This window comes from Lingula anatina, chromosome 3 (assembly GCF_051362555.1).
Source record: "Lingula anatina isolate TDL-2025a chromosome 3, LinAna3.0, whole genome shotgun sequence".
NCBI classification, from domain to species: domain Eukaryota; kingdom Metazoa; phylum Brachiopoda; class Lingulata; order Lingulida; family Lingulidae; genus Lingula; species Lingula anatina.
Window position 1 is genome coordinate 13,851,359 of NC_141769.1, and position 19,708 is coordinate 13,871,066.

Here is a 19,708-nt window from a genome sequence, read left to right on the forward strand (position 1 = left end):
CTTAGCAGAATGTGGTGTTTCCCAATCATAGCTTATTTACTAACTGATATCTTACAGAAACTAATCCGCATGAACATGCCTGTAGCAGAGGATGGTACTGTGCACTTTACCACTACTCTTTTTGCCTTGGTGAGGGAATCGCTTCAGATAAAGATGAGCCTAGGTATGAAAATTGAGAGTAATTTTTATGATTTATTTAGTACTAATTATTATATTTTTCTTATAAATAGGATTGTCATGGGTCTGTTGTGCTGGGTTTTAGGACTTATTAGAAACTGGCCCCTTCAGTTTATGCATGGTTGAAATCATTGAAATTATTAAGATGGTGGAAACAAAAAAATGGAAGCCATTTTTAAAAGTCCTGGCTTTTTCTCACATCTTACAGTAATTGTAATTGTATTGTTCTCTTAAAGCATTGTGGTTGGTCTAAAGAGCTTGATACATTCTCAAAAATTCACAGAATATTACAGAATGTTTTTATGGCCAGAAAATTTGAAGTCTACTACCCAGCTTTTTATAGAAACATCCAGTTTGTAGAAGCACATGGCATTTCTATATTTGCATCAAATGGATATTCAAGTGTTACACATTTGTAAAGAAAAAAGTGTAACATATACATGCAGCTCCATGTCAGTCGGAGAAAGGCCATCAATGATGACAACCACACAATAATGAAGGTTAAGATTTCCTCTGCTTTTGTACATAGAAAACATCTCATTGGATAATTTACCATGTTGAGGATGTGCAATGGCCCAACAAGGTGTATTCAAGGACAGATCATCACACCTGTAAAATTATTGATATTTATTGGAATATTGTTTCAGGTCATTGGAGAACTCATATATTATATATTTTGAGTAATTATTATGGTAATTTGTTATCTTTTGAGGTCACACAAGCCTTTTTTTATTTAAGAAAAATAATGTTTTCAGTGATATGGTGGCATGAACCTATTAATAATTGTATTACTATGAAAACTATACCTGTCATCTGCAAAACATTAAATGTTGTGAGAAATTTCCATCTAATCATATACCTAATCTTTTGCATGGCCTTTTAGACAAGGAAGTTTCAGGTTTGGAAATTATTGATACAGTGCATTAGTGCGGTGAATTTTTTTTTCTTTGCTTTTCTTTTCTTTTTCTGCAACTGGTGCTACATTGTATTCTTATTGCAACACATTTGTGCACCTGTACCATTCTTTGACATATTTAAAAGATACTATCTTATGATTGCACTTAACAAATTGCCATTTTAGTTTGGCACATATTTCAAGTACATATGCGCTTGCATATAAGGCATTGAAAACCATGAAAAACAGATCAGGTTTTGTTCATGATTGAAATTATGGTGGAAACAGAAAAAAAATGGAAGCCATTTTTTAAACTCCTGGCTTTTTCTCACATATTACAGTAATTGTGCTCCAGTTGCAGATCACTTGAACTGTGCGTGCATTGTGATATATCATTTACAGAGTTTAAAGAATCTGCCCAGCCTATTAAATGCCTTCTTGATAGATCTTGAAGAAGAAAATAGACTGCTATTTTTGTAACTTTTTAACTATCACATGCTTCTTCCTTTAAATTGAAAATTTCAAAAGCCCGCTTCACTTTCTCAGCCACTTTTGCCAGCCACTGCCTTTTGAATAATTAAAAGTACCTTATAAAATCAATTCTGTTTATTTCAGTCATTAACATGCTATTTCTATGAACAGATTTATTATTTCATATTTGTTAAACCTATTTATAAATTACACTTCTAACATATTTCCAATGTATCAATTTTCATTTTATAAACTCTCTCATACTGACAAAGCCATGCAATTTTAGTTGAACCCATTCTTGATTGTCTAGCCTTTTAGCTGGCCAGATACAAGCCAATAACATGTAACCATTGACGAAAATATGTTTCTCATATTTATCCTCAAAATACTTCAAAAACTATCTTTTAGTAGAAACATTTGGTTGAACTAGTTGATATTTGTAGTGTGGTGTATTGTCTTTGACAATTAGGCTGTGAAATGTTATTTAGATAAAATTGGTTGACTTCAGTGAGTATATTACATATAAAAAAGAGTTTGTGTGTGTGTGTGTGTTATTTTAGCAGGAAGGTTAATCGTTGCTGAATTTAAAAAATGCTCCTTTTACAACCATCATGTTGATTGATGTGGCCAACTTGGACATAGTTTTGTATTGTGTCAGAAATGATATCTCAACAGATTACATTTGATGTTTTGAAAAGGAGTAACATGAAACAAATTTGCAGTCTGTGGGATCTGAATGTTATTGTAATTTGGGAGTGTGCAGTTTAGGTCATTTATTATTTGAAAAACTTTGTAAAAAAAACTTCTTCAGACAAATGCTGGAAATTAAAATTTGAAATTTGATAGACACATAAATTTGATTTAGATTAGGGATATGCCATCTATAATAAAAAGCATTTTACACTTCTGTTAATACTGAAATATGAAATGATGTAGGCTTTTGGTTTATTCATAATTAGTTGAATACAAATGTGATGATAAAGAATGATAATAACAATGCCCAATGTAACAAGAAAATCTACATGTTATTTTAAAGAAAGTGTAAATTAGGTCCAGTTTTTATGTAATCTTAATACATTGTGAAGTTTTATACATCTTTACTGGTTTCATTTTATAGCTGATGAAATGGATCAAAAGGATGAAGAACTCAGAGATGTTATACGGAAAATGTGGCCCTTGCAGTCAAAGAAACCAAAGACTATCAAGTTGTTGGTGCCACCAAATGAAGGTTTGGGTTCACTTGATTTATTACAATTACGTTTGCATTAAAGAAAAGCTGTATCAATTATCATGATGATAGCTAGGCCAGGGTGAAGAATAAGGGTTAAGTTACAGACTTCATCTTACTGAAAATTGTGGGTGGAAATCAAAAAGTAGTTGTAGTAATGTTAAAATGCAGTTATTATAAGCATCTATTATAATTGAAAGATAAAAGTTGAAACATCCAGACATTTAGATATCATTTGGTCAACTTAATGAAAAAATTAGGGATTTTATCATTTTCATGCATAGATAACATATGTTTATTTATATATATTTTTTTTCAGAATTGAATAATGGAAAGATGACAGTTGGTAAGATCTATGCAGGCCTTCTGATAGCAGAGAACTGGAAAGCCTACAAAGCCAGTCAGACAAGAACAAACCATGCCAAATCAGTAAGTTTTCCAGAAATTCATCTGATTCATTTCTCTTATTTTCAGGAAATGGCAATTAATGTTCCAATTGCTGGCATTTGCTTCAGTGCAATAAAAATCTATAAAAGTTATACCTTTCAAGTAAAATCTGTTGTTAAAAGAGTCTTGTAATTGAATGGCTTATTATGATAGACATTTGCCTTTGTGCTTTAACTATATGCCCAAATGTAATGGTGCTCTTTCGTATTTCTTTATGTAAATAATGGGCAATATGTACTACTTTCTGTGCCTTTAATATACATAAAGATGATCTTCTTAAATGGTACCCCTACACCCCTTCCCAACTCACCAATTAAACACCTCCTGCACTCTACCCAATGCACCTATTAATCAACTGCTGCGTGTTTGCACAGTCACCTATAGTGATGTATTTATAACCAACACAGTAAAAGTGCCTTAGTTTAAACTGTGAACTAACATTCTAAGTCCATAATACTTACAATTGATTTTTTTATTATGCTTTCTTATCTACAATGTAGCCTCATTGTAATGTTGATCAAGTCGAAAATTGTGAGGTAGTTTACTATATATTTAGCATCTGTGTAAAAATCCCACCGCTGCTGCCACTGTTGCCACCTATAGTTGGAGAAGTTCCCATGTACAGAACAGAACAGTGTTCATTTTTGGCAAATTAAGATGCATGCTAGTCAAATGGTAACTGGGAGAGGGATGAAGAATTAGATATTATGTATACATATCCATAAACTAGTATCTCTTATAAACAGGTATTTGGGTTCATGCATGAAATGTTCTGAATCATTTTTATGGTGATGTATATGATTGCAACTGTCCTCATTGGAAATACGTTTCTTAACTGTTAACCTGATACTTATAAATGAGCACTGTTTAACTGGGATTTTAATCCTGGTGAGGAAGGCAAGTGTATACTCTGTGGTGAGAGCTGTTCCCAAAGGTGCATGCAATTAAAGTGATTTTCATTAATTAAAAAGGTAAAATCACTTTAGTTTTATGGTAAATGGGTGATACGGTTCAGAACCACAAGGAGCTGAAGCATCATGGCAACATCTGTTCTTGTGAGTAGATAGATGTAACCTGCTTCTCCCCACCTTCTTGTTGCAGGTCACTCCTCCACCTCCTAAAAAAGCTGAAGAGGTTAGTCTGCACAAGCACTGTAATCTTCACATGACTTGATTACTATCACTCACTGATGATCAGCAGTCAACACAAGTCATGTGGCTTTCAATTTTTTACATTTTGCATGTTTGCTTGCAGAAATTTACTATGTAGTTGTATTTTTTCAGTATTAATTCATGTATACTTTTTATGAATGTTGATTGAAATTGTGGATGATACTCTTCACTGCAAACCATACTAAGCCTTGTAATGTAGTCACTTTCCTCCATTTTCATACCACTAACATTTTCAATGAATTATTTACTTTACAAAATGTAATTCCTGTAAGACCTGTCAAGTGAAGGTGCAAACAAAATATACCAGACAATCCTTGAACTAAAGATGCATGCTTTGCTTATGGACAGTGGTTGGGGGATTTCTAAATGTGTTTTAGTTTTGTTTTAGAAGTAGTTCAAGTTTTTTATTGGTGGTCATTACTTATATTAAGCCAGTATCCAAAATTATAGATATTTAGCATCCTACCTTATATTTATAGTTCCCAACATACGTATGTCATCTGGGTATTCAGAAATTGCTCAAGGATGAATGGATGTTGAAAAGAAGTTTTACTTAATTTATAACATACAAAATTTTGAACTTGCTGGCTTCAAAAACAAATACCTACAATCTAAAAAAAGCTGTTGACTAGATTCTATTTGTTTGAATCAGTGTCACAGACATTCTGTTTGCTCAGTTTGAATACCCATCTGTAGAACATAGGTGTATTTTCATTTCATGTTGTAAGCTACAAGCTAAGATATTGCATTCCACCTTTCCTTAAAACATGCTTGAAATGAATTAGTGCAGAATTTTGGGCAATGATATTGAAGTATAACATCTCTTGATCTGAATTTTATAGAATTAATGTCACTGATTTGAGGCGATTTGCATCTTGGATTTGATGCCCAAGTAGCTACTGATATTGTGCATGACCTTGAGGTTTGACCTTGACCCTGGTTTCTTATGATAAGATTTAAATCTTGAGATGTTATATGTTATTGTCTTTTTAAATGCTGGTGATTGATTTGTAACATGTTTCATTAAAGCCACTTATTTCCTTTAAAACTTACAAATAATTGTGTCAAAGATATTTATAAAGAAAGCCACCTTGATTATAGGTATTGTATGGAAATATCAGCAGAAAAAGACAATTAAATGCTTACTATGATATCAGTACAGCTCATAGGTTATGTTACATAAATATATAACCTGGGAGCTGCCCTGTATTTTTGTGTTGAAATTTTCCCTTGCTTATTACCATACTAAACACTTGCTATATTGATTATATTCAGGTGTGCATTTTTATATATGCTAACAATGTTATGCTTTGCCAATGGGAAATGCTGTCTCAGTTGTAAGGACGTTTTTGGAAAAATTACCCATATGACATTAAATATCCAAAACTTGAAGTTTATACATAACAAAACAGATCATATGAATATACATTTTTCAGTTGAAGTCAAACTCAAGCAAATTGACATTCAAAGTGTTTCCCCTTGGCTTCTGGAAATTTTGCTTTTGAATGGGCATGTATATGCATGATTGCTGATTATTTAATATTTTTCTTCCTTGTGCTCCACAGTTTATTAAGTTTCTGCAAGATGCAAAGGTATATATGATTTTTTTGTAATCAAACCTTTGGCCTGACTGATCAATCAATCAATCAATCAACTTCTAGCAGAGTTCAGAGTTCAGACCATTGGAATTTTAACAGTATTTTGATAAACTTTTTATTGGTTAATTCAGTTATTTTGATTGATAAGTCTGGTCTAGGTATTGTATATGATATATGACTTGGGTCATGCTAGCATATATTTTCTCTTTTAGCCAGACTTTACTAAATTTTACCAAATCACCAATACAAAAAAAAAATAAAAATAAAAATAAAAAAATAATAATAAAATTGGTCTGTGTTTTCATTGTATTAAGTCAAAATATCCCCATCTTTCCCCTGTGGCTTATATATACTGGCATGAGCTTAGCAATGATTAAGTGGCGATATTGTAATTCCTGGTACTGGCTGGTTGCCTGCCTGCTCGCAATGTACCCGGGCTAGATATGTGCATGTTATGAAATTAAAGCTAGGTGTGTGCATTATTAATGTTTTAAGCATATATGTGCATTTTTGATGTTTTAAGTATATATTTGCATTATTGATGTTAAAAAGCTAGGTGTGTGCAGTAAGGCTGTTTAAAGTCTGGGTATACATATTTTGGGTATTATAGGTTTGTATGTGTGGATTAAGGGCATTATAAGGCTTGATATGTGTATTATGGAAACGATGAGGTTAGGTATGCGTTTTGTTATGTATATGTGCAGAAAAAGAGTCTGCTGTACACTGCCATGAGGAGATGAATACCAGAGTTACTGGTTATATGATAACAAAGTGCCCATATGTGGATAATAAGAAACTGGTTTAAAGAAACAATTATACAAAATGTATCTTGTGGCATTAATTCATAGGTATTGCTGGTGGTACCTATTTTCAGAAGCAAGTTACACCTCTCTTTACCTTTGCCAAGACAAAATTAATAGTTGGGATTTTGATCTGGAAATGAGAAAATTTACAAATCCCATCTATTGTGAAAAAAAGTTTTTAATGTACAATCTTGTCTTTGTAAAGCAGACTCATTCATAAATGTATTGTCAGTCTTGTCCTTACTGTCACAGTGACTAATGTTACTGTATGTGTTTAAATATGATGTACTGTACTGTATAAAGCTGTGTTGTTGATGTTTATGTTAGATTGTTATAAATTGGTAACAACAGAGCTTATGGATTTTAATGAAAATAGTATACAAAACTTGGGATCAAAAAAGGGAGAGTCCAACACTTATAAAGGTAAAACAGGATTGAGACTGAGTCAAGAGAAATAGTTTAATATGTGAACCTGTCCACTATGTAAATCAATGACTCAGGACAAATAGTGAGTTGATGGGTTAATCAAAGTGTTATCTTCAAGTCCCCAGTTTCATATTTCATTTCATTCAGTCCCAATGTGTTATTTGCCAGTAGGCTCTGGAGGAGATTGATACATTAAATCCTTAAAGCATTCTAATCTCATGTGAATGTAAGATTTTTTTTTTTTTTTTTTTTTTTTTTTTTTTTTTTTTTTTAAATTGCAACATGTCTTGACAATGCAAGAAATCTTTTCACATCAGTTATGTTTTCAATTTGTATCTGATTTCAGTTTCCATGCTTTAAAAAAATGCCCTTCTTCTTCTTCTTATTATTATTATTATAAAGATTTGGCCCAAACACGTAATTGTGAAGGATTTGCCCGTAGCCAGAAAGATATTGTTTAGAGTATTAAAGCTAATCACGTTCATTAATATAATGGTCTTCAGTTACTGCTTTGCAGTTAATGATTCAGAAGGTGTGTAGAAAAATCATCAAAAACAATTAATCTATGTTGCACTTATCTCAGAAATTTTTCTGGTGGTAGTTACTTTTCTATGTATTGAAGAAATTGCTTTATCAAGGCAGTATTGGAACATTTTTTTTTTTTTTACTCTGATGTAAATGGCTTCCCATGGGTAACAAGGGATTTAGTGCCATCTAGTGTCAATTTTTACAATAAGAGTTGAGATTCAGTACACTAATTGTTTTAATCATTATGGATGGCTGTTCTTTCATATGATATGATTCAACACTGTACTTGCTTACTTTCACAATCACTGATTGAGAATATTTGACCTTGGCATCCAATTGTCAAGTATTACATAAAAATGCATTCAAAAACATGTTCATTGAACAAGATTGTTAGATAAGTTAGGTATTATTTAGTTACATGCAGTTATGTTGGCACAGCATCTAGATATTTGTTGACCAAATGGTATAAATCTCTTTTCCAGAGACCCCAGTCATTGTTGAAGAGAGTAATGGGTGTTCTGAAGACCACGCCCACCCAGGACAGTTTTGATAATGGAGATGAATATGGCCATGAGCCTGGATACAGGTACTGAACACTTGACCACAGTTTGTGGCTTGTCTGAAAAGTTTATTTTGCTGTGAGTCTCAACATCTGTCTTCGATATTACAGGATGTGAAAGGGCTGGGGGGGGGGGGGGGTACTTTACAATAAGACCTGGAATAAGACCTGAAGGGCAGTGCAAATTTTAAACAATTTTAAACATTGCTGCTGATCAGATTTTATATTTGAAGTCTTTACAGAGTAGTACTTTGAACTGATTTTATTATCCAAAAAAGTGTTGGCCAGAGTCAGTTCTATTTAATTGGTTCAAAACCCAAAAGCTTTAAACGAAAATCAACATGAAAAAAAGTTGAACAAATGAATGGGAATATGTAAGTGTCTGGAAGAACCACTTGATAATTCTCACTCAGATAAAAGACATTTTCTTAGTCTCTGAAACTAGATATTCTCTGACTCATTTATTTCATGAGCCTGAGAATTGTTTTTGCTTAATCTTGAAACGAAAAAGATCATGGTTTAATTTACAATTTGCTAAAATAGTAAAATGTATGTAATGCTTCTTTATGTGTGGAAAATTGCATACATTTCTTCTCCTTCCTTGAAAGGGTTTGAGTGATTGAAATGTTCCTGCTTTTCTTACTGTTTTCTGAACTTATAAGCTAAGATTCATACTGATTTTGCTGTCATATTCTCATCTGTACATTTTGTGAATAGCTATGCAGTGTACTGAGGTTCCACATATTAATCCCCAAGTATGACTAGGAAAATTGTGCAAAAGTGGTATATGCTTAGTTTTATATTTGGCAGAAATTACTTACAAGTTTGTTTTTTTTTTTTGGTTTGGGCAGATACACCAGCTGAAAGAATAATACAAAATCTTGCAAATACCAACACATTTGTAACTAGTTGAATATGAATACTAGGAAGGGTGGAATGCTTGAAGATATTTCAATGTTACATTTAGTTAGAAATGCGGAGAATGAACAGTCTTTTAAAAGGGAAATCAATATAGATAGGTTTATTTCAGCATTGGAACATCTACTAGTTTTGTATCATACAGAAAACAAAAATGATAAATCAATTTAAATGGAATGTATTTAGATGCTCAATTTTGTTTTGCTTTTTCCTCCCCTGCTTTTCTGCTAGCCCCAATCACTTGTCTCCATCACGGGGACTGATTGGGACTAGCTCTCGCTCAGGAAGCAAGCAAAGGTGAGGCACTAGCTGTCACAACTAACGCAATAGCTGACACCTGCTTATGGCACAACTAACGCAATGACTAATACATGCTTCTAGGATTGCAGTAACCAGCACCAGTCGCTAATTGCACAACCCATCACAATTACCATCACAATGTCAAATTCATCACTTGGTTAAGCTGATATTTTTATTGCACCATTGAATATCATTTGCATATTGAAAGGTTTTTTATTTAATGCATTAACCAATACCTGTATGCCAAGTAATAGGTTTTTACCTTTTAATTAATGAATTTGATTTGTTCATCATTATGAATGGCTTCTTTGCTAATGTATGATAGAATAGGCTTATATTTAAGTTACAAAGCCTTGCAAAAATAAGTTGCCGTCCAGCCCCCCTCTCATAATTTGCTTTAAAACAACATAAGTAGTTTTAGGTTGCTGTGTCCCTGGGAAGCTAGTTGATGAGAATTGGGATATTAAATGAAATTTTGGAGTTATTCTTTTTGATTGATGTTTAACAGGTAATGAGCTCTAGGTCAACTGAACATTTAAGTAATTTTATTCCTTAGTAGACTGAACTCCTTGCACACCACAATAAAATTGACAGTAAACTTTGATTTGTTGAATGAATCATCACAGAATTTCCTAATTATTGTTTTCTAAAGAAGAAAAGAAGCTCCGGGTTCATCTTAACCTTGAACCAGCAAAAAAAAAAAAAATTGATAAAAAAAGATCCCAGTTACTATCTGCTCTAGCATGTACTGCAACAACTGAAGTAGTTAAACTGGTACAACAGTTCCATATGTAAGAGGCGAATACCCATCTACAGCTGACTTGTAAATAACTTATTGTCGGATAGACTAGTAACAACTAATATAGGATAGAAATATCTAACAAATATGACTTCCTTTCTATGAATGCTCACTTTTAAGATGATTGTTTGGTTTCTTTTTATTCTTTGGTATGTTTTACGGTAATTTTGGTTGTAAAAGCCATAAAACAGTAACTTGAGTTCAATTCACAGGTGATTGGATTTTCTTTCTTTTTTTTTTCTTTTGTCAAGAAGTGAAGGGGTCAATGCATATTTGATACCCAAGACCAGAACTTCATCTTTCTGTGAGCATGTCATATTACAACTCTTACTCACTTTTCATTCAGTGGTACATGTTTTAATGTTGTTTTTTCCTACTAGACGTGTGAACATCCTGAGTTCAAAAAATCATCCCTCTACTTATTCATGCCTATGGCATGAGGCATTGCTTTCATCTTCACAAACTGAGTAAAAACACTTCAACTTTGATAAGCAGCGTTGCCAATATTGTTAGACTCAGATGATTTCTTAAAGATTTTTATGGACAGTAGCATGACAAAAGATAAAGGACAATTTAGTAAAATAAAATGAGTAAATACTTATAAATGAACTTGCTTGGCAACACTGTATAAATAACTTTATATAATAACAATTAAAATGATGTTCATTTTCTCTTAAATGTAAATATTCTATATTGGAATTAATGGTATGCATGTTGACTAGTGATTTCTTGCATCAGGGTCAGGCAGAAAGTGATGAAAAACTTGCAGGATGAGCACTTGTAAATGTAGCTAAACAAATTTTAAAACTGGGTTTGGGGGAGTTTATGGTAGCTCAACTGTCTGGCCATGTTGCTCTATATATATAGATGATAGATATTAATTCATTTATGTCCGTGTCCAGCTTGCTAAGTGTGATTGACATGGTTCAACAAAGAGAGAAATATAGTGGTAGTAACAACAGGTACGTAGAATGGGCCAGTTTTTTGGTCATCAGGAGTCATGTGATCACCTTAGGTCACATGACCAGTTGGTTGTGTGATGATGCCAAGTAACAAACCTATATGACAAACAGCATTGTGACTGCTCCACAATATTTGATTGGGTACTTTGGATTTCTCTGTCTGGGCACCATGAAAGTAAAAGCATCAGATTAAGTGTTGTCAAAATGTATAGTCACACATGACTTTAAGTTGTTGACTTGGCATCTGTGGTGAAACATATGATTTTCAGTATTACATTACCATGGGTTTTATGACCACAATTTATTAATTGGTCATGTGAACAATAATCATGTGATTATTGTTCACGTACCAAAAGTTTTGTCATTGGTCATGTGATTATGGTCAAAGGGCAACTTTTATGAGTGAAATGAGTTCTTTTTTTGTCGTGAGCTGGATCCATATGTGCTGGAGCATCATGGAGAACTGACTGTCAAGAGCTACACAATTTCTAATTGACTTGCATGCTATTATGATATCAAATATTTTGGTTTAAGAGTGCATTACTTATATTGAATTTGCAGTGATTGACACTTGAGTATGAATGTTTGCAACACAGATCAAAATTTTGTAATCTAATAAGCTAAGATGAGTTATGTATATCAAGAATATCAATCTGTGCAAAATGAAAATCAGCAGTTTTTTTGTATAATATTTAAGGTTGTTTATGGTTTGAAGTGTTTTCTATTTGCACTTAATTATATTAAATTATGATACTTTAGAGAAAGCATGACTTAATTCTCATGCAACATTTAAAAAAGAACATGCTGGTTTCATGATTATTTGGTCTTTGATAAATAAGAATCAATTATTATTGTAGCAGTTTCTTTCCCTATGATATGATTTTTTTTTAACAGTTGAGAATATGTTCTTTAAAAATTATATTTAAACCAGTGCATTTTGTTAGGGTGCGTCTTATTTTACTTTATGTATTGCCATATTTAGTTACATCAAAAATAAGTATAAAACTGTGAGTTATGTTTAAGGTTTACTTTGGATAAAACAATATTTGGGGTTTGAGTTTTTGAATTTATACATGGAATAATCTTTTAAAAAAAATAGAAAAACATTCATTTATAAGAGTAAATGATAGTGAAATAATTTACTCAGTCTACCATGAAAACATTTTCAGTTAGATATTGAATTGGATTGTTTCAGCATTGACAAACCTCACCATGGCAACCCAGACAAATCTTGGTCAAATAAGCCTTTTGGCTTTTTGAGGAGAAACAGCAGCAAGAAGAAGAAACTGCAAGAACAACAGGTAAGATATTTCTTCATTTAATGTTGCAGTAACATGTAAACTACTTTGTTTAGGCTACCAGGAAAGCTAAGACGAAATCTGTCTTAAACTGACATTACCAGAAACCACAATTTCTTAAAATGGGTTTTAAAAAGTGAAGCCTCCACAGCCAAGTGATATTGATAAGCCATTTTTTGGTCCAAGTTAGTCCTGTGTGAACTATCCCACATATTTTCACCAGGCCTGTTTTACAAAAAATGAAAATAAAAAAATAAAAAATTTACTGTAATTTACTATTATAATTTTATTTATTTAATTATATATTTTGCTTGACAGAGACTGATAAACACAAACATGTAGATAAGTGGGTACAGTTGGTTTTCACAATATCGGTCTTACTATGAGGATTTTATAAATGATGGCTTAACTGACATGAATTGGCATCACTGAGAGTAAAGAGCAATGTCAATACAAATGCTATTTTCAGTGGGTGCATAATTCAAAGACAAAAAGGGGTGACCAGCCTTTTAGGCTGTGAAGTGGAATTAAGCTGGCTAAGACACATAAAGTCTTTTTCAATATAGACCAATTTTCATTTGTGAAACAAGTCCCAGATCTCCAGAGGTTTGGTCATCAGTGTACATACAAGTCATTTGGTATTGAGGTGTTATATGTTATAGCTATGAAGTTTCAGGGTAGGTCAACAGTTAGATCATCAGGAACCAAGATATCAAATGGACAGGATTGTACTGATGTGAGGGCCTAAACTGTTTTTGTCATGTAAAGTGATATAATTCTCATGCTAGCATGCATATATATATTTCCACCAATTGAAAAAGAAGACTTGAACAAAAATGATACAGGCATGACACTAGCGGTGTTGTTCAATATATTTAATATGATCATAACTTTTAACTGTTTACAGGAAGGGGAGTATTTCAGTGACCAGAGTGATTCAGTATGTATCAGCATGGTCAAGACTGCCCATGTGTTCTAACTGTCAATATTATCATTATTATCAATGTTATTTATTGAATGTATCTTACTTTGGTATGCTGTTATAATGCAATAACCCAGTGTTTGTGAACCAGTTGTTTTGAAGACCTCATAAATTTAAATCAGGTATAAATTAGCTTGCCAAAAGTTAAACCTAATATGAGAGGCTGCTTCAGCTTACTAATAGTTTAGAACTGATTTTATGAATGTTTGCCATAGAAAAAGTGCCATAATTGTTTTAAAGCATCAGATCATATAGAAGGAGCACAACAGTATGGAACATAGTAATTGATAATAACTCTTTATATTGAATATCATGAAAATTCAGGAATGTTTTGTGTGTCAAGTTGAACAGTAATTGTTGTTTAAAGAACTTGTAATTTTGCTTTAAATTTACAAAATGAGGGCATGCCTAGACAGCACCACCTTGTGTTTTGTTTTCAGTGATTTGGAACTACCCTGTATAAGTATTAGTAATATGTGAGCTAAACCTGCCTTCGGTTAATTTTTAAGTGAACCGTGGTGTTAGCTGTTGTTGTTCAGTAAGAGGTGTTCACTAAGGAGAAGGTTCTGAAAGTTCCCTTCTAATATCAAATATTAAACAAAACTGTACTGATCCATTTTGTCTTAATATTTTGTTTGATTTTGTGTAACATGACCACCTGCCTACCTTTTGCTTTTACTCAAATTTACCATCTTATCCTGACCATCACACCTTTTTAACCATGATATAAACAAGGCTTTACCTAATAGATTTTTGAAAATAAAGAAAATTACTATGCATATATCATAATATTTTTGTAATTGGTGATGAAGTTATATAACCATATTCTGTGTGATATGCTTTCAGACTCTCATTAGGGTAACTGCTTGAATTGGCTAGATTTCCAGTGGGATAGCTTTACAGTGAACAGTGAAAGCACAATTTTGTTGTCCTTGAAACACTTGCTTCTGTTGTAGTCCAGCAATATCATGAAAATATATATGAACGTAGCTTTAAATAGATTGTTAACTGGACCAAATGGAAAATTAGATTTTGCTGTGTTAGAATTTGCAAACTGGCACCCAAATTTAAGATGTTACAAACAAATGATCCCATTTATGTATAGTATTGCTGGTCTATTGTAACACTTTTTTTTTTACAGAGCATGAAAATGGTTGCCCATTCCCTTGTTTTTATTTCAACCTACTGTATCAAAGTGTATGTAAATTAATTTTTTCCAGGATAGGGCATTAACAGTTATTGATTGATTTCAGTATATAAGTTGAAATTATGAGAATCAGTATGCAATGTTTTCCAGCACATGATTTGGATCTATAGCCTAACATTGTTACTCAGAATTCAACGTAATTATGTACACAATTTTTTTTCAGTGAATGCTCACAGTATTTTTCATCTTTATATTTTTTGATTCAGACATAAGAATAAATCAAACACAAGCAATCTTTTATAACAACTTACAAGATCCCACCACCAGTTTCATGTCTCACCTCATGAACCTTATGTTCTATGCATGACAAATCAAACATCAGATACTAATATCAGAACTTGCCCTGACCACATGTTAACCAGCTCTGTCTGATGTTTCAGAGCATGGAGATAAGTGACCACACCTACTCTAGTCAAGAGCTGATGCCCCTGCAGAGTATGTATAATGGACCACGCATAGAGGTGGATGAGGTACTTATTACTTTAAGTTACATCTCTGACAGGGGCTTGTATAAAATGATGTTGTTCAGAAATGAAATCCACCATAACAACACAGAGTAACTTTTTTTTGCATTAGTGTAGCACAGAAATCTTGTACAGTTGCCATATGTAGCACATAGGAGTCTTATACCACATCTAACCCATGATGTTGAAAGCTTTTGATTTTCTGAAGTCTAAGAAGGCTATAATCTTTTTTGCTTCTAAAAATCATAAAGTTCTTTAAGTTGCTAGCCTTTTCTGCTTTTATGCAAGCTCCTTCCAAATTTGTTTTCCTGCCATTAGTCTAGAAATCAGACAAGATAAAATAAATTCTGCTTTAGAAATGTATATATAGAACATTTCTATTGACATGTACATTTGTCATGTCTGATGTCTAGTCTTGGGTCTAATGTTTTATTCTTGATCAGTTAGTTCAATAATACTACTTGCTAATATATTGTCTGCATTTATTTCCAAAGACTTAGTGATATGATGCTGAATCTTGACTATTCTGTACCTTTTCTAAAGCCAAGATCTCTTTGAAGTGATCCTAGGAATTTCCAGTTGGAACTTGTTTGAAAATGAAGTAGATGTTTTTTTTTTTTTTTTTTTTTTTTTTTGCAGTTGGCCTGCTGTGGTTGTTATGTCTCTAAATATGAGTAAATAAATTCTTTGTTTCAGAGGCATCTGTGTTACTCTAGTCTTCTGACAGATAGTTTTATTTGTAAAAAACATTAATTGATGCATTGCGATGTATTTACTGAGTGACAAAAATTGAAAATATACAAAAGATACCAATGACTGTGTGCAGTGGTTGAAACTATTTAACATGATTCTTTCCTTTTTTTTTTGTATTTTGTATTGGACATACTGTGAAGTGATCATTGGTATCAAGAACTTAATATCATGTTATTTTTGAAGGATTATTCATATTAAACTATTATTGCTCACAGTTTTGTAAGTGATTATCAAAATTGAACAGAAGCTGACTGATAAGAGTAATTTGGATAAGACACATGATGCAAGCTCCTAGATAGGATGCAGTATTATATATGATGAGAATTAGATCTGTTAATTTTATTTTTAAGACCAGGTCTTATGCGTAACTAAATCAGTTGTTCAGAATTTAAGTATAATTTCATAAAGTATCACGTTATTTGATATAGTACTAACCAAGAAATGTAGTAATTGAAATTGAATTGGTAAAGTGTTTAATGCCAGCAATACTAATTTTATCAAATATTCATATTTCAGCCCTCAACAGACGCTTCAAGAAATGACCTCTCTCTGGCCTTGACACCTGGCTACTATGGAGATCGCTCTGGTCTTCCTTCACCACAACAGTCACCCAGATCTCCAAGGTCACCAGGAGGGTCACGCTTTGGAAATAGGTCAAGGTCACCATCCCCTCGTAGAGAAATTGGGTTTTCTGGTGCTGTAACAGATATCTGTGATGCTGCACATACTATTAAAGAACATGACAGATTGAACAGAATGAGAATTAAGCCGGGTAAGGACTGACTGGTGAATTACTGGTAGCACCTGCAAAGTGAATGTTATTTGCTTGGTCATTGACAATTAATGTGAAAATTAAGTACATCCAAATGATCTACATGCCCTGTGATCTATAATTTTGAGATATATAGTTGCCTCTTTAAATTTACGTAAATCCCATTTATTTTAATTATTAAATGCTCTGTTTTAGATGTACTATTTGGTTTACTGTTTTTTTCCTACAAGTGTTTATTAATAGTTTTCTCTTCAAAAAAAAAAAAACATTGGAAGCCTTATCAGTGACCGTACAATTCCCTTTTCTAGACTCACCTCAACTTCGAGGTCGTAGTCGCAGTCGCAGCAGACCTCCCTTACAGCAGCAGAGACCAGTAATGGGCTCGCCAGCAGCAAGCCCAGTGGGGAGCAGAGCCAGCAGCCCAGCCAGCAGTTCACGCCAAAATCTCTACAGAACAACCTCATTAGAGACAAGGTCACGTAGCCCGTCTCCATCGGGCACAGCAACATCCACTCCTCAGCATGAATATTACGGGCGTGTGAACCTGACTGACAGGTCTCGTAGCCCTAGCCCTGCTACAGCCAGGAGGAATCGCAGACTGCCCCACACACCACCGAGTAAACCCATGACCTTGCCCCTGGGGCAAATGATGGACCAACCTGGTGATGTGTATTCTGGCAACCTGCCAAGGGTAGTCCCCTCTCCTACTGTTCCCAAAGCTAGTCCTAGTAATATTAATTTCCCCAAGTTACAGCCATCACCCACTCGGCTGACCAAACTTGATCAGCCTCCTTCACCGCATTCTAGGCGCTCTAGTGCAAGATCACAGACACCATCCCCTCCAGTGCGAGATAGACGCTACATGGATAAAAATAATCTAAACCGACAAGCCAGTCTAGAACGCAGGCTTGATAGAGGGAGACTGTATGATGAGCCCCCTCAATACACAGACATAGTAGATGGTAGGACTTATGGATCTCAACAAGGACCTCCATTTAGGGGGAGAATCTTAAACAATGGACAAAGAGATCCTTATTACAGTGATCGAGAAAAAGATTATGACCAGGACTCAGATGTGTCTGGTAAATACGAGCGGCGAGGACAGAGCATGCCCCGTTCTGCAAGTAATATTCCGGTTGGTCGACCTCCCCGTCAAACTAGCAACATACCACGTTCCTCTAGCAGTTTATCAAGGGGTGCAACACACATACCCCCAGTTGCCTCCAGACATGGCACTTCACAGCATGGACAGACATTACCAAGTATTCCAAATGGCTTTAAACCAGGTCAAGGTCATAATGTAGGTCAAGGCCGCGTGACATTGCAGCGCAGTGACTCAGAGGAAGATGATGATGATTGGTGCTAGCATATCCCATGATTCCTTTTTCATGCAAATCTGATATTGATTGGAATTATTTTGACAAGAAATGATACAATTCTAGAGTACAATTTTGGTTGACATAGCCTTCAATTGAAACTTCAGTTGACAAAATCAAATACATTGATTTTCAAGGCCTGTCATATGGATTTTGATTTTTTTAAGAGCCTTTAGGTGCAAACAATTTCAGTTGATTGGAATTGTTAGTTAATGTTTGGTGGAGATATCTGTATAAAAAAACAATTTTTTAAACTTGAATTCAATAACAAGTGAAAAATATTTTTACTTCAAAATGTAATATAGACCCAGATGTTAGTTAGATCTTTCAGTGATAGTGTTTCATACATAAGTGTAATGTATAATGAGATAGATGTTGCAAGTATTGTTGTCCAGACAGCATTTAATGAATATTCCATGTTGTAGTGATGATAGAGATGCTTAAAACAATTCAGTTAGAATTCTGATAATTGTATAAGCAAGTGTAGGAATAATTCATATTTCAAAAAAATAGATATTATACATCTTGTGGCCTGTTAACTTAGGCAGTTAAAGTTTAAGACATTGTCAAAATATAATTTCGTTGAACAAAATGAGAAGGCAGTGGAATAACTGAGAGTAGTTGGCATATTTTAATAAGTTGCCATCTTGTACATGCTTGTAATATTTAACTTAAATGTATTATCTTTCTTGTTCTGTGATTGGCCAGTTTATAATTGGCTCATTGTGTCCGTTATAAAGCCATTGCTGCCACTATTTGGCAGTAAAAGCATTCACAGTATTTAAAGATCTAAGTCTGTTCAGCTAAAGTGATTTTGTCTTTTGGTATATTTATTACATGAACAGAATGTTGGTCAGCATGTTTAGTTTGTGATAACAATGCAGTGAGAGCCAGCATGAGAGCTTTTTTCTCTCTTTTTATCTGGTTACGACCTGAATTTAGCCAACAACTGAAAATAATGTGTATTTCCCTAGTTGAGCTTAGCTACATTCTAGAAAAGGATATTTCAGAAAAACAGTAAAATATTTCATGTGTGGTTTGCTAAAATTTTAGCTTCTGTGCTTCTCTCTGGCAAAGGTCCATATCCTTGTCTATAGTTTCTATTTCATTCTACATATTTCATGTGGAATTTATTTTGTTTTACAGTAGATAAAGAAATATTATGTACAGAAACCACATTTTCAAATTGAAATGTGGTATTAAAATTCTCTCAAATATATTTTACATTAAATGACTACATATTTTTATTGTATTATTAATAAAAAGTGATACTTTGTGCTATAATTTATACAACTCTGCAGCCAAAGTGAAAGGCCAGGGTTCAACTCAGTTTTCATGTTTTCTATTTTATCAGATATATCTTGATCCCTTTATACATTACACATTCAAACAGAATTTTTTTCACATAAGTATATTAAGGAGTTTTGCAGACACAGCTTTAAAATTGTACTCCTATCCAAACCTTTTGGTGGAATGAAGAGCTCCTTCCTATCAAGAAGACATCAAAAAGCATACGTAGCTTCCTGTTTTAGGTGCAAATACTGCATTCTCTGGCTTCTTTGGAAGGGGGCAC

At 33.5% G+C, this 19,708-nt stretch overlaps 1 protein-coding gene across 5 annotated transcripts in view; it reads left to right on the top strand.

The window, feature by feature from the left end:
* The window catches only part of LOC106170041 (voltage-dependent calcium channel type A subunit alpha-1), a 150,133-nt gene extending 130,761 nt beyond the window's left edge, over positions 1–19,372 (top strand). For all 5 annotated transcript variants that reach the window (XM_087008330.1, XM_087008325.1, XM_087008327.1 and 2 more), the window contains 14 exons: positions 58–163; positions 1,061–1,075; positions 2,661–2,771; positions 3,091–3,200; positions 4,320–4,352; positions 5,956–5,982; positions 8,228–8,331; positions 9,454–9,519; positions 11,224–11,283; positions 12,479–12,584; positions 13,489–13,521; positions 15,151–15,240; positions 16,504–16,759; positions 17,068–19,372. In XM_087008330.1, coding sequence (XP_086864456.1) covers positions 58–163; positions 1,061–1,075; positions 2,661–2,771; positions 3,091–3,200; positions 4,320–4,352; positions 5,956–5,982; positions 8,228–8,331; positions 9,454–9,519; positions 11,224–11,283; positions 12,479–12,584; positions 13,489–13,521; positions 15,151–15,240; positions 16,504–16,759; positions 17,068–18,125 — 2,175 coding nt within the window. In that variant the 3' untranslated portion in view covers positions 18,126–19,372. The remainder of the gene's footprint in view (positions 1–57; positions 164–1,060; positions 1,076–2,660; positions 2,772–3,090; positions 3,201–4,319; positions 4,353–5,955; positions 5,983–8,227; positions 8,332–9,453; positions 9,520–11,223; positions 11,284–12,478; positions 12,585–13,488; positions 13,522–15,150; positions 15,241–16,503; positions 16,760–17,067) is intronic.
* The last annotated feature ends 336 nt before the right edge of the window (positions 19,373–19,708 follow it).